The 14633-nt window shown below is 36.5% G+C and overlaps 1 protein-coding gene across 2 annotated transcripts in view; it reads left to right on the plus strand.

Annotated features, from left to right (window-relative positions):
- The window catches only part of ABCB11 (ATP binding cassette subfamily B member 11), an 89328-nt gene that overhangs the window by 43725 nt on the left and 30970 nt on the right, over nt 1–14633 (plus strand). Inside the window, exons 12-17 of one of the 2 annotated variants that reach the window (XM_068543935.1) lie at nt 2065–2190; nt 3587–3790; nt 5374–5544; nt 6055–6256; nt 7169–7244; nt 11348–11450. In XM_068543935.1, coding sequence (XP_068400036.1) covers nt 2065–2190; nt 3587–3790; nt 5374–5544; nt 6055–6256; nt 7169–7244; nt 11348–11450 — 882 coding nt within the window. The remainder of the gene's footprint in view (nt 1–2064; nt 2191–3586; nt 3791–5373; nt 5545–6054; nt 6257–7168; nt 7245–11347; nt 11451–14633) is intronic. The other variant, XM_068543936.1, reaches the window with a different exon arrangement.

The following is a 14633-nucleotide window of genomic DNA, read 5'->3' on the forward strand; positions in this document are numbered from 1 at the left end:
AATAATATATGCAAATCTCTCTGGTGGGAACACAGTCTTGTAGCACATTCAGGTTAAGTCAACTGAGTGATGCTCTGTTAAAATGAGTGGCAGATCCTGTCACTGTGAGCACAAGCTAAACAAACTGCAAAACAATCAGAACAATCCAGAAGGGTAGCTTATCAACCACCTCCTTAAAGCCTGCAGAAGGCGGGACACTGAGTGGATAGGGTATGAAGTGGCAAAGGAAAGCTGCTGTCTTTGACGTTTTTTATTTCCTATCCGTAAGTTCACAAGGATCTCTAGATCAGTCCTTGAAGGAAAGGTAATCTTGTGATATTATGGTCACGTGTCTTGTACTAGGTAATTGTCCAGGGCACATGGTGAAGAAAATTTAGTTTTCCCGCACCTACTGAGCAAGTATCTTTAAAGCCAATTTACCCCACAGGAAAATTAGGATCTACTCCCCAAATGAACTAGCTTTGGGAGGAGACTTATTCCTCATTTTTAAAAGAGTATCTTTAGCCACCCTTTCTTTTTACTTTTTTTAATTGAAATATAGTTGATGTACAATATTGTGCTGGTTTCACGTATACTACATAGCGGTTTCACATGTGTATACGTTATGAAATGATCACCACGATAAGTCTAGTAACCATCTGTCCCCATACAAAGTTACTACAATATTATTGACCATATTCCTTATGCTGTATATTATATCCACGTACCTTTGTTTTATAACTGCAGGCTTGTACTTCTTTATCCCCTTCACTTATTTTCCCCTCTGGGAACCACTCCTTTGTTCTCTGTATCTCTGAGTCTATTTTCATTTTGTTTTGCTTGTTTGTTTATTTTGTTTTTTAGATTCCACATGTAAGATCATACAGTATTTGTTTTTCTCTGTCTAACTTATTTCACTTAGCATAATACCTTCTAGATTTATCCATGTTGTCACAAATGGCAAGATTTAATTTTTTATAGCTGAGTAATATTCCATTGTGTGTGTGTGTGTGTGTGTGTGTGTGTGTGTTTATATGTGTATACCACATTTTCTTCATTCATCTATCGATGGATACTTAGGTTGCTTCCATATCTTGGCTTTTGTAAATAATACTGCAATGAACACTGGTATGCATGTATCTTTTCAAATTATTGTTTCTGTTTTCTTCCGGTAAATACACATAAGTGAAATTGCTGGATCATATGGCAGTTCCATTTTTAATATTTTGAGGAAACTTTGTACTGTTTTCCATAGTTAGCTACCCTTTCTTAATACTATTTCTATTACCCCCACAGAACTCAATCCCATGTAACTTAATTTTAATACTACATACTTATAATGTAGGTAAATATATATATATATATATATATATATATATATATATACACACACACTCACACCTCATACATATCTGTATATAAAACATAGTTACATATATTCTGATAACATTTCTGAAGTATATTTTTTATTACTATAATATAGCACATATATATATATAAACATTAAATGTCAACATATGTAAAAGTGCTTTGTGAAATATAGATCACAAGGTAGTACTTACTCAGTAAAGATTTTTGAACAGATGACTGAAAGCTTCATTTATAATATCTGTTCGGAGCTAGTTCATAATAGCTGTTCAACAAATATCGGTTGAATTGAAATACATTTATGTCATTTCTGTTTTATCTTCTATTCCCAATGCCAGTAGTTTGTTTTAATAAAGTCTTCTACTGCTAAGTGGCTTTCTCCCCTAAGCTAACTGGGACAGTCTCCTTGAGGTATCCTGACATGTCAGAAACATTTTAAATTAGATTCTGGAACATACTTTTCAAAGTCGGCCTGGCTTATTTACTTCAACAGTGTTTTATTTGTTGGCTACAGCTATCAGTTTATTACTAAGTAATGTGCTAAATGCTAAAACCACATCCTAGGCATTGTTTACTAATTTTTCTGGTTATTGAGGGAAATCAGTGGATATTGCTGTGAGGGCATAAGTAAACACATACACAGTGCCTTCACAAAGCATTCTAACTTGTAGCCTAATTGACAGCAATCTGAACATTGCTCTTTTCTTTTCTCTGCAGATTTTAAATAACTTAAGCATGGTCATTAAATCAGGGGAAATGACAGCTATGGTAGGATCCAGTGGAGCTGGGAAAAGCACGGCACTGCAGCTCATTCAGCGATTCTATGACCCCAGTGAAGGCATGGTGTGTATTTTCTAGAAACTTCTTAATCCACGGGGATAGGAAATTGCAAATGGTTATACATTGGTCAGACACAAAGGCCTAGCATACACTGAGACCATCCTGACATCTGCATAGTTGACAATGATTTTTGACGGAACCAACTGGACTAATTCCCTCCATGGTGGTTGTGTTCGATAAATAACCAGTCTATCTGCTCAGTGATGTATCTGAATGTGCAGATACATTCAAAATGGTATTGCTACCTCTTCAGTGAGGGAACATTTCCATCTCTTTCTTCTTATTGTAACAAAATTATTATTGTTCCCTAAGGTTCTCCAAACGCTAAGTATAAGAAAGCTTACATGACCAGAATTAACAGAGAACAGCTCTTGATTATTGCTTTGAGAAATTAGGTTAAAAAACTACTGTCTCTTTCTCCTTGTGTTTATCTGACTATAAGCATAGATTGAAACTAAAAAAAAATATATTAATAGTTGCTATTTATCAATATTATATGTCAAGTGCTTTATGAAAATCATCACTTATTTTCACAGTGACCTCCAAAGATAAATATGCCCGTTTTGCAAATGAGGAAGGAGAGAGATTGAGATCTGAACCCAGATCTGTTGGATGCCAAAGGCTGTGCTCTTTTCACTCTGCCTCAAAATCATTCTTGTCAACATCTCCTTGATACCTTTAGATAGGATCATTTGACTGTATATTAAATGACTTCCATGCAATGAGCTCTATATAATGCATGTACTGTCAGAGTGACATGGCAAATGTGATAGAGTTTTCTTTTTCACAGACAGTTTGTTCTCTGATTGTGTATTCTTTGCTACATACCACCATAACTATATTCTGAATATATAGAAATCATGTTTTCTTGATGTAAAATTTTTACTTTTTTCTAATAGCAATATTTATTTACTTATCAGACTTACAGTTTCAATTGCTTTTGAACAGCCAAGTGTCATTTGATGAATCTGGCCAGAAAGTAAGATTTTGTTCTAAACATATATATACAAGATAGAGATCGTTGCTTATTTTCTTTGTGTCTTTTGAAGTTCATTTTGGCCTCAAGTCAAAAGATAGAAATATTCAAAGTATGGTGAATAACGGACTCTACTCTTTATTAAAGAACTAAAAACTTTTCTACTCCTGGGCCAATCATGTTAAACTATATCAAGTGATCTTTATATCAATTGTGTTTCTACAGTGAATTGTCCTACAGCTATACTTGATTTCAATTTATGTTGTCATCCTTATATAAACAACCACACTGTAAGAGGAATTGTTTCTTTTACAATCTCGTTGGTCTCTTTTTTTTCTCCCCATAGGTCAAGTACAACCTAGTAGTATGACTCAGAACTCTGAAGGATTCCAAGAGAAGTGACCTTGTATTCTTGTTCTCTAGGTGACCTTGGATGGCCATGACATTCGCTCTCTTAACATTCAGTGGCTTAGAGCTCAGATCGGGATAGTGGAGCAAGAGCCTGTTTTGTTTTCCACCACCATTGCAGAAAATATTCGCTATGGCAGAGAAGATGCAACGATGGAAGATATAGTCCGAGCTGCCAAGGAAGCCAATGCCTACAGCTTCATCATGGACCTGCCACAGGTATCCCTAGCCTCTCATTCCAGAGGGAAACCCAGAAGTCATAGAAGGCAAAAAATTTACACAGTAATGTGCATTTTTTTTCATTTGATTCCTAAATTATTAAATTCTTAATGTCATGTTTTAATTTTATGCCCAGAAATGTATCTTGAGCTTCTCCCCTTTGTCTGAAAATATGTTGTTGTTAATATATTAAAAATCTACCAAACTGGCGTAGCTTTCTTTTATAAGCTCCTTTGACCCAGATATAATTTCCTTATTCTGTCTATTAAGCATTTGTCTAAGCGGACGATAAATTTGTCATGTGGCAGTAACTTTCACAATGCCCTTTTGATGTCTATCATTGTCACTGCTCTTTAATTTTCTTGTGCTTGGGCAGCTAATACTGTGTCTTCAGTACTGTATCTCACATATTCAAAATTTCCTCATTTATCTTCATTTTATACAACACGACAACAAAAACCAACTCCCTAATAATATACTTGTACAGATTTTGCGGCCAATGGTCTGCTAAATGGAAGAGTTATTATTACTAGTTTACATATAGTTAGTGCTTACTACGTATCAGGCACTGTTCTAAGCACTTTACATCTATTAATTCATTTAACTCTCACAATCATCCTGTCAGGCAGCTACTATTATTATCCGCATCTACCGATGGAGTATTGAGGTTCCAAGAGGTCAAATCACTTGCTCAAGGCAGGAGAGACAAGGATCTCATCCAGGTGGTCTGGCTCCAGAGTCCGTGCTCTAGAATACTTCCTACTCAGCCTTCTAAAATGTTTGTATGAATAGGATTTCAGCTGTGAGTATTATATAGTCTAGTGGTTAAAAAGTATAAAGCTTTAGAATCAGCCTGCCTCCACACAAATCCCAGCTTCTCTACTTGCAAGCCTTATGAACTTGGGCAAGTTACTTTTCCCCCTCAGGCCCCAGTATTTCCTTATGCATCAATTGAGCAGAATAGTAGTACCTAACTCATGTGGCATCTGTGAGGACTAAATATGACGATATGTGTAGAGAGCTCAGATTCATGCTTTCTACATGGTAGGTGTTCAACTCATGTTGGCTGATAATAAACAAGATAAGAGTCTGACCACAATGCCCCATTGTGAGATTCCAATATAACGCTAGACATGCAAGATACTCAGTAACTGTTTGCTATTCATGATAATGATTTTAAAGCTACTTTGATCTTTCATTCATAGTATATAGACAGTTTTAGCGTTGTGTTTTTCTGTGTTGTCTAGCTAGAGAAAAGAGACAATGCTTTGATACATGCTGTAATCCTCTAAGATGGATTTTCAGGACCCTGATCCACTTTTATTGTGGTGGAAACATTTTATTTGAAGTTGAGCTAAAGAGAAACATTTTTACATCCCAGAATGAAAGGATAAATCAATATCTTTATTTTATACACAAATATTGATTAGATAATACCCTGTTTCAGGAAAGAGTCTTTTTAAGTGAAAGGCGGACCTGTGAAAATTCATGCTTGAGGAGGAAGCTAGAAAAGACCTTTGTAAAGAATCGGTCAGGATCCTTCAAATTCTTCCTCTTCATTACTGATGTCACCTTCTTCCTAGCAATTTGACACTCTTGTTGGAGAAGGAGGAGGTCAGATGAGTGGCGGCCAGAAACAAAGACTAGCCATTGCTAGAGCCCTTGTCCGAAACCCGAAGATCCTACTTTTGGACATGGCCACCTCGGCACTGGACAATGAGAGTGAAGCCATGGTGCAAGAGGCACTGAGTAAGGTTTGTTGAAAGTCTGAGTTCCTTTCATAAGTCTGTGTGGAAATTCTTGTGTTGCTGTAGGAAAGGCAGCTGTGGAGAGAGGAGAGACAGAAAGAGGGACAGAGAAGGACTACATGGGTCAGTGTATCCATCTGGAAACTATTGGCTCACCACTATGTTCCTCACAGTTGAATGGAAGACATTATGATTTGCTTCTAAAAGCTGCACGTGTAAAATTTTAAATCTTGTTAAGTCTAATGTAAAATATGTGATTTAAAAAATTTCCATTTTGGTTTTCAGCTATTGATTAATAGCAGCTACCGGACCAATTGCTGATTGGTGTGATGTGATGTGATGGCATTTATTAGCCACAAGAAAGCACGCTGGCATTTTCTAATGTCTGTACAGCCTATTTAAGGATCTTCCCAGGAACTGAGGCTCTGCCTTACTTGTGAATTCAGAGACTGCCCAAATGTCAATGTCAGCTCTGTCTTACAGTCTGGCTTAACTGTGCACTGTACACTCTTACAGGTTCAGCATGGACACACAATCATTTCCGTCGCTCATCGCCTATCCACGGTTAGAGCTGCAGACGTCATTATTGGTTTTGAACGTGGTACAGCAGTGGAAAGAGGCACCCATGAAGAACTGTTGGAAAGGAAAGGAGTTTACTTCACTCTAATGACTTTGCAAAGTCAAGGAGATCAAGCCTTTAATGAAAAAGACATAAAGGGCAAGTGCCTTTTCCATTATGCTTGTACATTATATTAAATAATTAGCTATATATAATGTTTTTTGGATTTCTATGCATTTTAATATACGGTATCTTATTTGTTCTCCTCAGAGCCCTGGGAGACATTGTATAAATGACAAAGGAAAGAACAATGCTCAGGAGGTTTAGTTATTGATCAAGTCATAGAGCTAAAACACAGGTCTTTTGTGGAAGAACTTTCAATTCCTTTTTTCCCTCACAGTTTGCAAATAGGAGAGTCTTCCTAGAGTGTCCTTCACTCAGTAGGAGCTCTCCTCTAGTTGGCTGAGTGAATTAACCAATGACTAAAAAGGTTTATGCTTATTTTCACTAATGTAGATAGATACTTCAGGCCCTAGTGTACCTTCTCTTTTTCAATCTGAATTTTCAGGTTTGGTGGTTTACCTCAACCTACGTTAACCGAACATTCCAAACTTTCTCTACCATATCACATCTGGATTTGTGAACACCATTGGGTAAAATGACTGTATACATTTAACACATGTGATTTATTCTGAAAAGTTTTTTTTTTTTTTTTTTAACTTGGTGCGTCTATCATTTTTTTTTTGCCACCTCTAGTGGGCTTCTCATAAGTTTTTTTGTGGTTCGTATCGGCTATATCTATAGGTTATCTATTTCTGTGGTGATAACACATAGGCTATCATGTAGTTCAAAAGATTCAATCTTGCTCAGTATTTTGATTTTTTTGTTGTTGTTTTTGTTAGAATGTGCTGGACAAGCGCTAATTTTCATTTATTGCAATAAAGTTAATAGACTGTTTTAGCATCAGACACAATAATGATATGCTAGGGAAATATAGTAAATAATAATTTTATTTTGATATGGTTCTGCTTATTGTATACACTAAGGGATCACTTGTGTTGTGTTGAATAGGAAAAGATGAAACTGAAGATACCTTACTTGAGAGAAAACAGACCTTTAGCAGAGGGAGCTACCAAGCTAGCTTAAGGTAAGCTCAAGTCATGGGGCAGATTTTTAAGTTTTCAAATGTTCTTACGAGCCCTCTGCAGCTAAGATCCTCTGGCAATACCTCAGGTACAACCTGGAGAGCCCTTACTTAAGCACAGCCCCAGGTCTTGGGTAATAATGAACATGCAAATGAATACTTGGTTGCTATATTGACATTTCTGTCTCCAATTCATAGAGATTTTTTGTTTAAATTTGGCTTCTCATTTTATTGAGGGTAGGGGTCATGATAAAGATGCTCTGTAGTTAAAATGTTGTTTATTAAGCTTAGAAAGGGGATTTTTGAAAAATCTGTTTAGACTTGTCTCCCAAAGCTAACTGTGGTATTAAGCACTGTCTTAAATGGAGGTCAAATTCATGCCTTTAGCTTCATTCTTTAACCTACTGAGCTGTAATTGAATTACAAATATTTCTGCTCCCAGAATGACCCGTCCAAAGTAAAATCATTCTTTAACTAGATGAAATAAGAGATTCATTGTCTGACGTTTAAAGAGAATTTTCCTAAACGTGAATTTTTTTTTCCTAGATCAACACATGGGCATTGACTTCCAAAGCATATTTTTGGAGCATGCTATATAGCAAGACTATAAATTTAGCTTTTCATTCTGGTTTAAAAGTTTCAAAAACAAAATAGTTACTTTAATGTTAAAAGTCTATGTATTAAGAATAATTCTGCCCAGGAGTATTTGTCTATATTTGTGAAAATGTTATTCAAGATCTTTTTTTCTTAAGGTAGGAAACTATTTGTAGGCAACAGACTGACAGCATATTTCTCCACCATGGAGTTTACCATTTCTAGGACATTTAATTCAAGGCCGTGCTCTGAACAAAGACTCAGTTTAGGACTTGCTCATTCAAGGTAGCTAATTGTTTATTGAAAAATGGTTAAAGAAGCTTCAAATATAATATTCAGGTAACAACTCCAAATAGTTCAAACACAGATTTACTTATTTTTAATATTCACTGATTTTTATTTTTCCTTTTAAGAACAAGTCTATTCAGAAAAATTCTAAGAAATGCTAGTTTTATTGAATTTTTTGAATTTGGAAAGTAATAAAACAATAGCTTCATGTTTCTCTATAAAATAAAAGCTATAAAAATTGCCAAAAATGTTAGGCAATTTTTATAGACATCTGGTATTATGTTTAACCAGCTTTTTTTCTGATTGGAAGAAAGAAAATTATAAAGGTCATTAGAATCACAATCTGAAGATACCAACTAACTTCTTAAAAACAGAAAATGACTAGGCAACTCTTTTGATCACTAAGTTAAAGGTTGCAAAGAGGAGATGTATCTCATGGTCATGTCAACAAGAAAATTAATATTTTCTTAATTTTTCAGATGAACAAAATTTTTCCCATTCTACGTAGTTTACTTACAGTTTACTATTAGGAACAGATAACCATTTTTAATATAAATATTTCCTATTTGGCTATTAGTTCTCACAAATTCTCCATTTTGGTGACTAGGAAGAGAAACACAGAAATACCACCTATACACAGAAAGTAGCTATTAACCTCCTGCAGAGAAAGATTTATAAGTTTGAGTAAGAATGTCTGTTAAAAGTATCTTATTTTGTATGCTGACAGATCTTTTTTTAAAGATGACTCATTGAAATGTTCATTTGTATCTTATTTCCTTGGCTTCAGTCCTTCTGATGCCTAAGTCTCTCTTTAGTAATATATTTTAGGTTCAAGAACAATTTCATGGATGACAGTAATTTCCTAAATAATAATGTTGAGAGAGAGAACATATATTCCCAAATTAGCTGTCTTTATTTGTGGTGAGAAGTGGTACTCGGCTTCTGAGGAAGGGAGGGGCAGATGTTGTAAGTTTCTGAAAAGGGGTGTGATAGAACGCTAATGTTGGTGTTTATGGCAGACCAGAGGGGGCAGGTTAGGCCCCTGTCTTGCACCCTTACTGCCCATGGTCTCACTGGGACAGCTTATGCTAGACAGGTGGAATGGTGGGCAACAGGGAATGAGAGAAAGAGAGATTTAAGAAATAGAAGATGAAGTAGTAGAAATTTGAGGGGACGAGGATCAAGGTCTTCCATGCTGAGAACTGGGCTGTAGGCAACTATATTTTGATGCCCTCTTCTTCTGCACATACTCCTACCTTGGCTTCTACTGCTCTGAGTTTCTTTTTAGGCCCATAACCTTAAGTCTCAGCCCTGTCATGCACTCTGCTCTCTCTAGCTGACACATACCTATTTCTCACACCTTCGGGAGATGACCTCTCAACCTTAGTTAACCTAACTTAAAGAGATGACTCTATTGCCGCAGAGTTTCAGGCCAAGTGGGAGGGGATTGGGGTGTCCCGGAGGCCAGTCTGGTAGCAGGGAATCGGGGTGGTGTGGTTTCATGCCTGATCACAATGAGACTTGGCAATAGTCTGAGCAAGAGCAAGGAAGATGAAGGACTTGACATAAATGCACCTGTTGAACCTGGTGACTAAGGGGATGGTGATGCCATCAACAGAACGTGGGAACAAATTAGAGTCATGCAGTTGATGCGTTGCTGCCTTCTCAAGAAGGCTGCATGAGCATCAATAATAGGCAGGCACCACCTTGGTATTTGTTTTAGTCTAACTTCACCTGGATACAGATGATAGAGAGAGACTTATGAATAGCTCCATCTAGATTGCACTACCACAGCCGATGCAGGTCTCCTCATCTCTAAATCATTCTCTTTACGCCGTACTTCTTCAGATTAAGTGCTTTGATAGTGTAACTTCTATCCTCTCAAGTCTTCAGGATTGCCTCTATCACTTAAGACTCTATTTGCAAATGGCTAAAAACCTAAGCCAACCTGGTTTAACCTTTAAAGGGAAAGAATAAGTTAACATAACTCAATAAATAGTCCAAGGAGGCTTTGGTATCATACAAGGCTGGGGCTTCGATGATTTGTCCAAGATACATACAGTTTCTTTCTCTTCCCTTCTCTGCTCTACTTATTTTTCAGTATTCATTTTTCAGGAAGCTTCTTTCCTTGACATAATTGCCAACAGCTTCCAGTGTCACATACTTTCAAGTTTAATCTAGAGGAGAGTAGGAGTCTCCTTCCCAGAAAGCTCAAGGAAAAAACAAAACAATTTGAATCAATCACTTCATGTATCTGCTCTATACTAAGTATATGTAACTAGTAACTCTGTCTCCACGCTTCTCTTTATACTGTTCTGTCAATCAGCAATGCTCTTCCCTCCAGCCTACAGATACCCAGATCCTACCTTAACCACCTCCTCTGTGAAACCTTTTATGGTAACACCTGACATACATTCCTTTTTCCTTTAAATTTCCATACTGCTTATTTAAATCTGCCTTATAGCACTTACCACATTCTCCCTTACATCAGGGTTGGATGCATGCATTGCTCTTCCATAAAGCTTTAAGCTCCTTAGGGAGAAGTCTGTAATTGACCAGTCTTTGTATCCCCCAAAGCACCTGGCACTGGTTTGCATGTTGTAGGTGCATGGTAAGCTTCTGTCGAGTGAATGAATGAACACACCAAGTTAAATTATATTTCAATAAGAGATTTGTTAACTAAATCCATCCCTATGGGCAGTATATAGCCTGGAGAAAACCTCACTAGGGGCCCTCTTTCCTCCTACCGGTCCATTTGTATCCAGGTGGCATTATGCTAAAGCAAACACCAGGGTGAAAGAGAAAGAGAGAGAGGTAGAGAAGGAGAGATATCAAAACTACAACCTACAAACAGAAGGGAGGTAACAGTGATGGACCATTGCCATTATAGCAATTAGTAGAACCATGTGGGTTTGGAATGGATTTGAGTCTTGGACCTTTTTTTGGTGAACTAGTGGAACAACTTTGCCCCCCTTCTCTTTCTCCCTCCTCGGTTATACTCTGAATCAGGGTCTAGCCTGCTGTCCACAGCAACCAAACTGATTAGCTTTGCCTTAAGAATAGCTCTATCAAACTTGATCAGGAAGCTCCCTTATCTGCTTACCATGTAACCTAGCAGACATTTCTGTTCATTTGACACAAGTGATGTAAACTCGGAACCAGCTGAGTCCTGTTCCAACCTGCCCATAATTTACAGGCTAATTCATCTTTCTGTTTACTTCCAGAGCTTCCATCCGGCAACGGTCCAAGTCTCAGCTTTCTTACCTGGGACCTGAACCTCCATTAGCACTTGTAGATCATAAGTCTACTTATGAAGAGGACAGAAAGGTCAGGTACCGATCGCTCATGGGGGGATGGAAGAAGTCTCTCCTGGAGACTACTCTATGCCCTTTAAATGAAGATGAGTTTTCAAGGCCTTTATCTAGTATTATTTCACTAAGTCAAACTAAATGGGAGACTCCATTAAGACCTGATGGGAACTCTAAATTTTACATAATGTTCTACATGGTATTTTAAAAGAAACACAAATTAATTAAATACTTTTAAGAATACATGGTAACTAAAACTGAGCTATTAAGGGTTAATTGATAGTTCTTAGATGAACCATTCTAATAAACACAAGCAAATTACAGGTACTTAGCAGATTATTTGATTATGTAGGTATCCTTAAAAAATTTTTAAGAATATCTGAAAACTGTTTTTGTAAAATTTTAAATCTCCTTCTTAAATTATAATAACCTTGGCAAAAGTGTTTGACAACAGAAATATTTGATATACAAGTTATCACAAATTTTAAATTAATGGGGACTGATTAGGTTTTATGGGCATTTGTTCAGTTCATACAATTTTATAATAATTGTTTAAGGGTGCATTTAAAATTAACACTATTAATTTTAGCATCATTCAAAACAACATAAAAATGAAAGAGATAGGAGAAGAATCAACACATGTAACAATATTAAACTTTCTTCATCAGGATGTCTATTGCTGTGGTGGGTACAGTCTAACTTTCACATAAGGTGAACATCCCTCCTCCTCAAATCCTTGCTTAATCACTGAACTTCATTCTTCAGCCCTGATACTCCCATTTTCGATCCTCCATTACTCTTCATTTGAATCTTTTCATGGCAGTTTTCTTATTGAGGCTTATTTCAGGTCATGTTGTCTTATCCTGTTACTAAATTATAAGCTTCTTAAAGTTAGTGACTATATATTATTTATGTTTGTATCAACTTGGGCACCTTGCTTTGCCCTGAGAATAGCTCTGTCAAACCTAACCAGAAGGTCCTTTATTTGGTAACCATGTGACCTAGCAAACATTTCTGTTTATTTGACACATGTAAACCTAGAATCTGTTGAGTCCCATTCCAGCCTGCCCATGATCTACAACTCTTTCATCTTTCTGTTTAGTTACTGAGCTGCACGTAGTAGGACATCAAGGGATTTTAAAACTAAGATGAAAAATTAAATTTTTATAGTAAAATAAGGTCCAAACCACAAGATAAACCAAAGAAAATGAGTCAGAGAATATTTTAATTACAAGCACATCCATTGTACATGATGTAATTTCAAATTGTCTTTAAACAATTTCAGTATGAGAATCCATTTTGGAAGTAATTATAAACACTGATTCACAATGCCAAATTTGGAATAAAGTGCTACTTAACGATCTTATGACTATGATGGAAGGATTATTAAGGCTCTCTTTTGGTTTTAATATATTGATAATAAATAGATAGAGGTCTCAATATCTAATAGAGTTGGTTTAAATAAATTTCATAGAAGAACACCTTGTCTCAGAAGCAGCAGGATGAATCCAGTGAGAGAAAACGTTTAGCAAGCATGGTTGCTTACTTCATCTTGCAATTAAGGACTCAGCACCTCTTCTAGTTCTAGAAACAGGTTCTTCATTTATGTCCATGGTGCTGCCACTCATAACTACAAGATGTATTACGTAAGGAGTTTAATAAGCTTCAAGGGAGAAAGAACTAAACACTGCACTGGCGTTTCAAACGTAACAGTACCAATCATATTCAATTTTTGAAAAATAAATTTATTTATTTTATTTATTTATTTTTGGCTGCATTTGGTCTTTTTTTTAAACATCTTTATTAGAGTATCATTGCTTTAAAATGGTGTGTTAGTTTCTGCTTTATAACAAAGTGAATCAGTTATACATATACATGTGTCCCCATATCTCTTCCCTCTTGCGTCTCCCTCCCTCCCGCCCTCCCTATCCCACCCCTCTAGGTGGTCACAAAGCACCAAGTTGATCTCCCTCTGCTATGCAGCTGCTTCCCACTAGCTATCTATTTTACGTTTGGTAGTGTATATATGTCCATGCCACTCTCTCACTTTGTCCCAGCTTAACCTTCCCCCTCCCCGTAACCTCAAGTCCATTCTCTAGTAGGTCTGCATCTTTATTCCCGTCTTGCCCCTAGGTTCTTCTGACCATTTTTTTTTCTTTCTTTTTTTCTTTTTTTTAGATTCCATATATATGTGTTAGCATACGGTATTTGTTTTTCTCTTTCTGACTTACTTCACTCTATGACAGTCTCTAGGTCCATCCACCTCACTACAAATAACTCACTTTTGTTCCTTTTTATGGCTGAGTAATATTCCATTGTATATATGTGCCACATCTTCTTTATCCATTCATCTGTTGGTGGACACTTAGGTTGCTTCCATGTCCTGGCTATTGTAAATAGAGCTGCAATGAACATTCTGGTACATGATGCTTTTTGAATTGTGGTTTTCTCAGGGTATATGCCCAGTAGTGGGATTGCTGGGTCATATGGTAGTTCTATTTTTAGTTTTTTAAAGAACTCTATACTGTTCTCCATAGTGGCTGTATCAATTTACATTCCCACCAACAGTGCAAGAGGGTTCCCTTTTCTCCACACCCTCTCTAGCATTTATTGTTTGTAGATATTTTGATGATGGCCATTCTGACCAGTGTGAGATGATATCTTATTGTAGTTTTGATTTGCATTTCTCTAATGATTAATGATGTTGAGCATTCTTTCATGTGTTTGTTGGCAATCTGTATATCTTCTTTGGAGAAATGTCTATTTATATCTTCTGCCCATTTTCGGATTGGGTTGTTTGTTTTTTTGATATTGAGCTGCATGAGCTGCTTGTAAATTTTGGAGAGGAATCCTTTGTCAGTTGCTGCATTTGCAAATATTTTCTCCCATTCTGAGGGTTGTCTTTTCGTCTTGTTTATGGTTTCCTTTACTGTGCAAAAGCTTTTAAGTTTCATTAGGTCCCATTTGTTTATTTTTGTTTTTATTTCCATTTCTCTAGGAGGTGGGTCAAAAAGGGTCTTGCTGTGATTTATGTCATAGAGTGTTCTGCCTATGCTTTCCTCTAAGAGTTTGATAGTGTCTGGCCTTACATTTAGGACTTTAATCCATTTTGAGTTTATTTTTGTGTATGGTGTCAGGGAGTGTTCTAATTTCATTCTTTTACATGTAGCTGTCCAGTTTTCCCAGCACCACTTATTGAAGA

This window comes from Eschrichtius robustus, chromosome 5 (assembly GCF_028021215.1).
Source record: "Eschrichtius robustus isolate mEscRob2 chromosome 5, mEscRob2.pri, whole genome shotgun sequence".
Lineage (NCBI taxonomy): Eukaryota > Metazoa > Chordata > Mammalia > Artiodactyla > Eschrichtiidae > Eschrichtius > Eschrichtius robustus.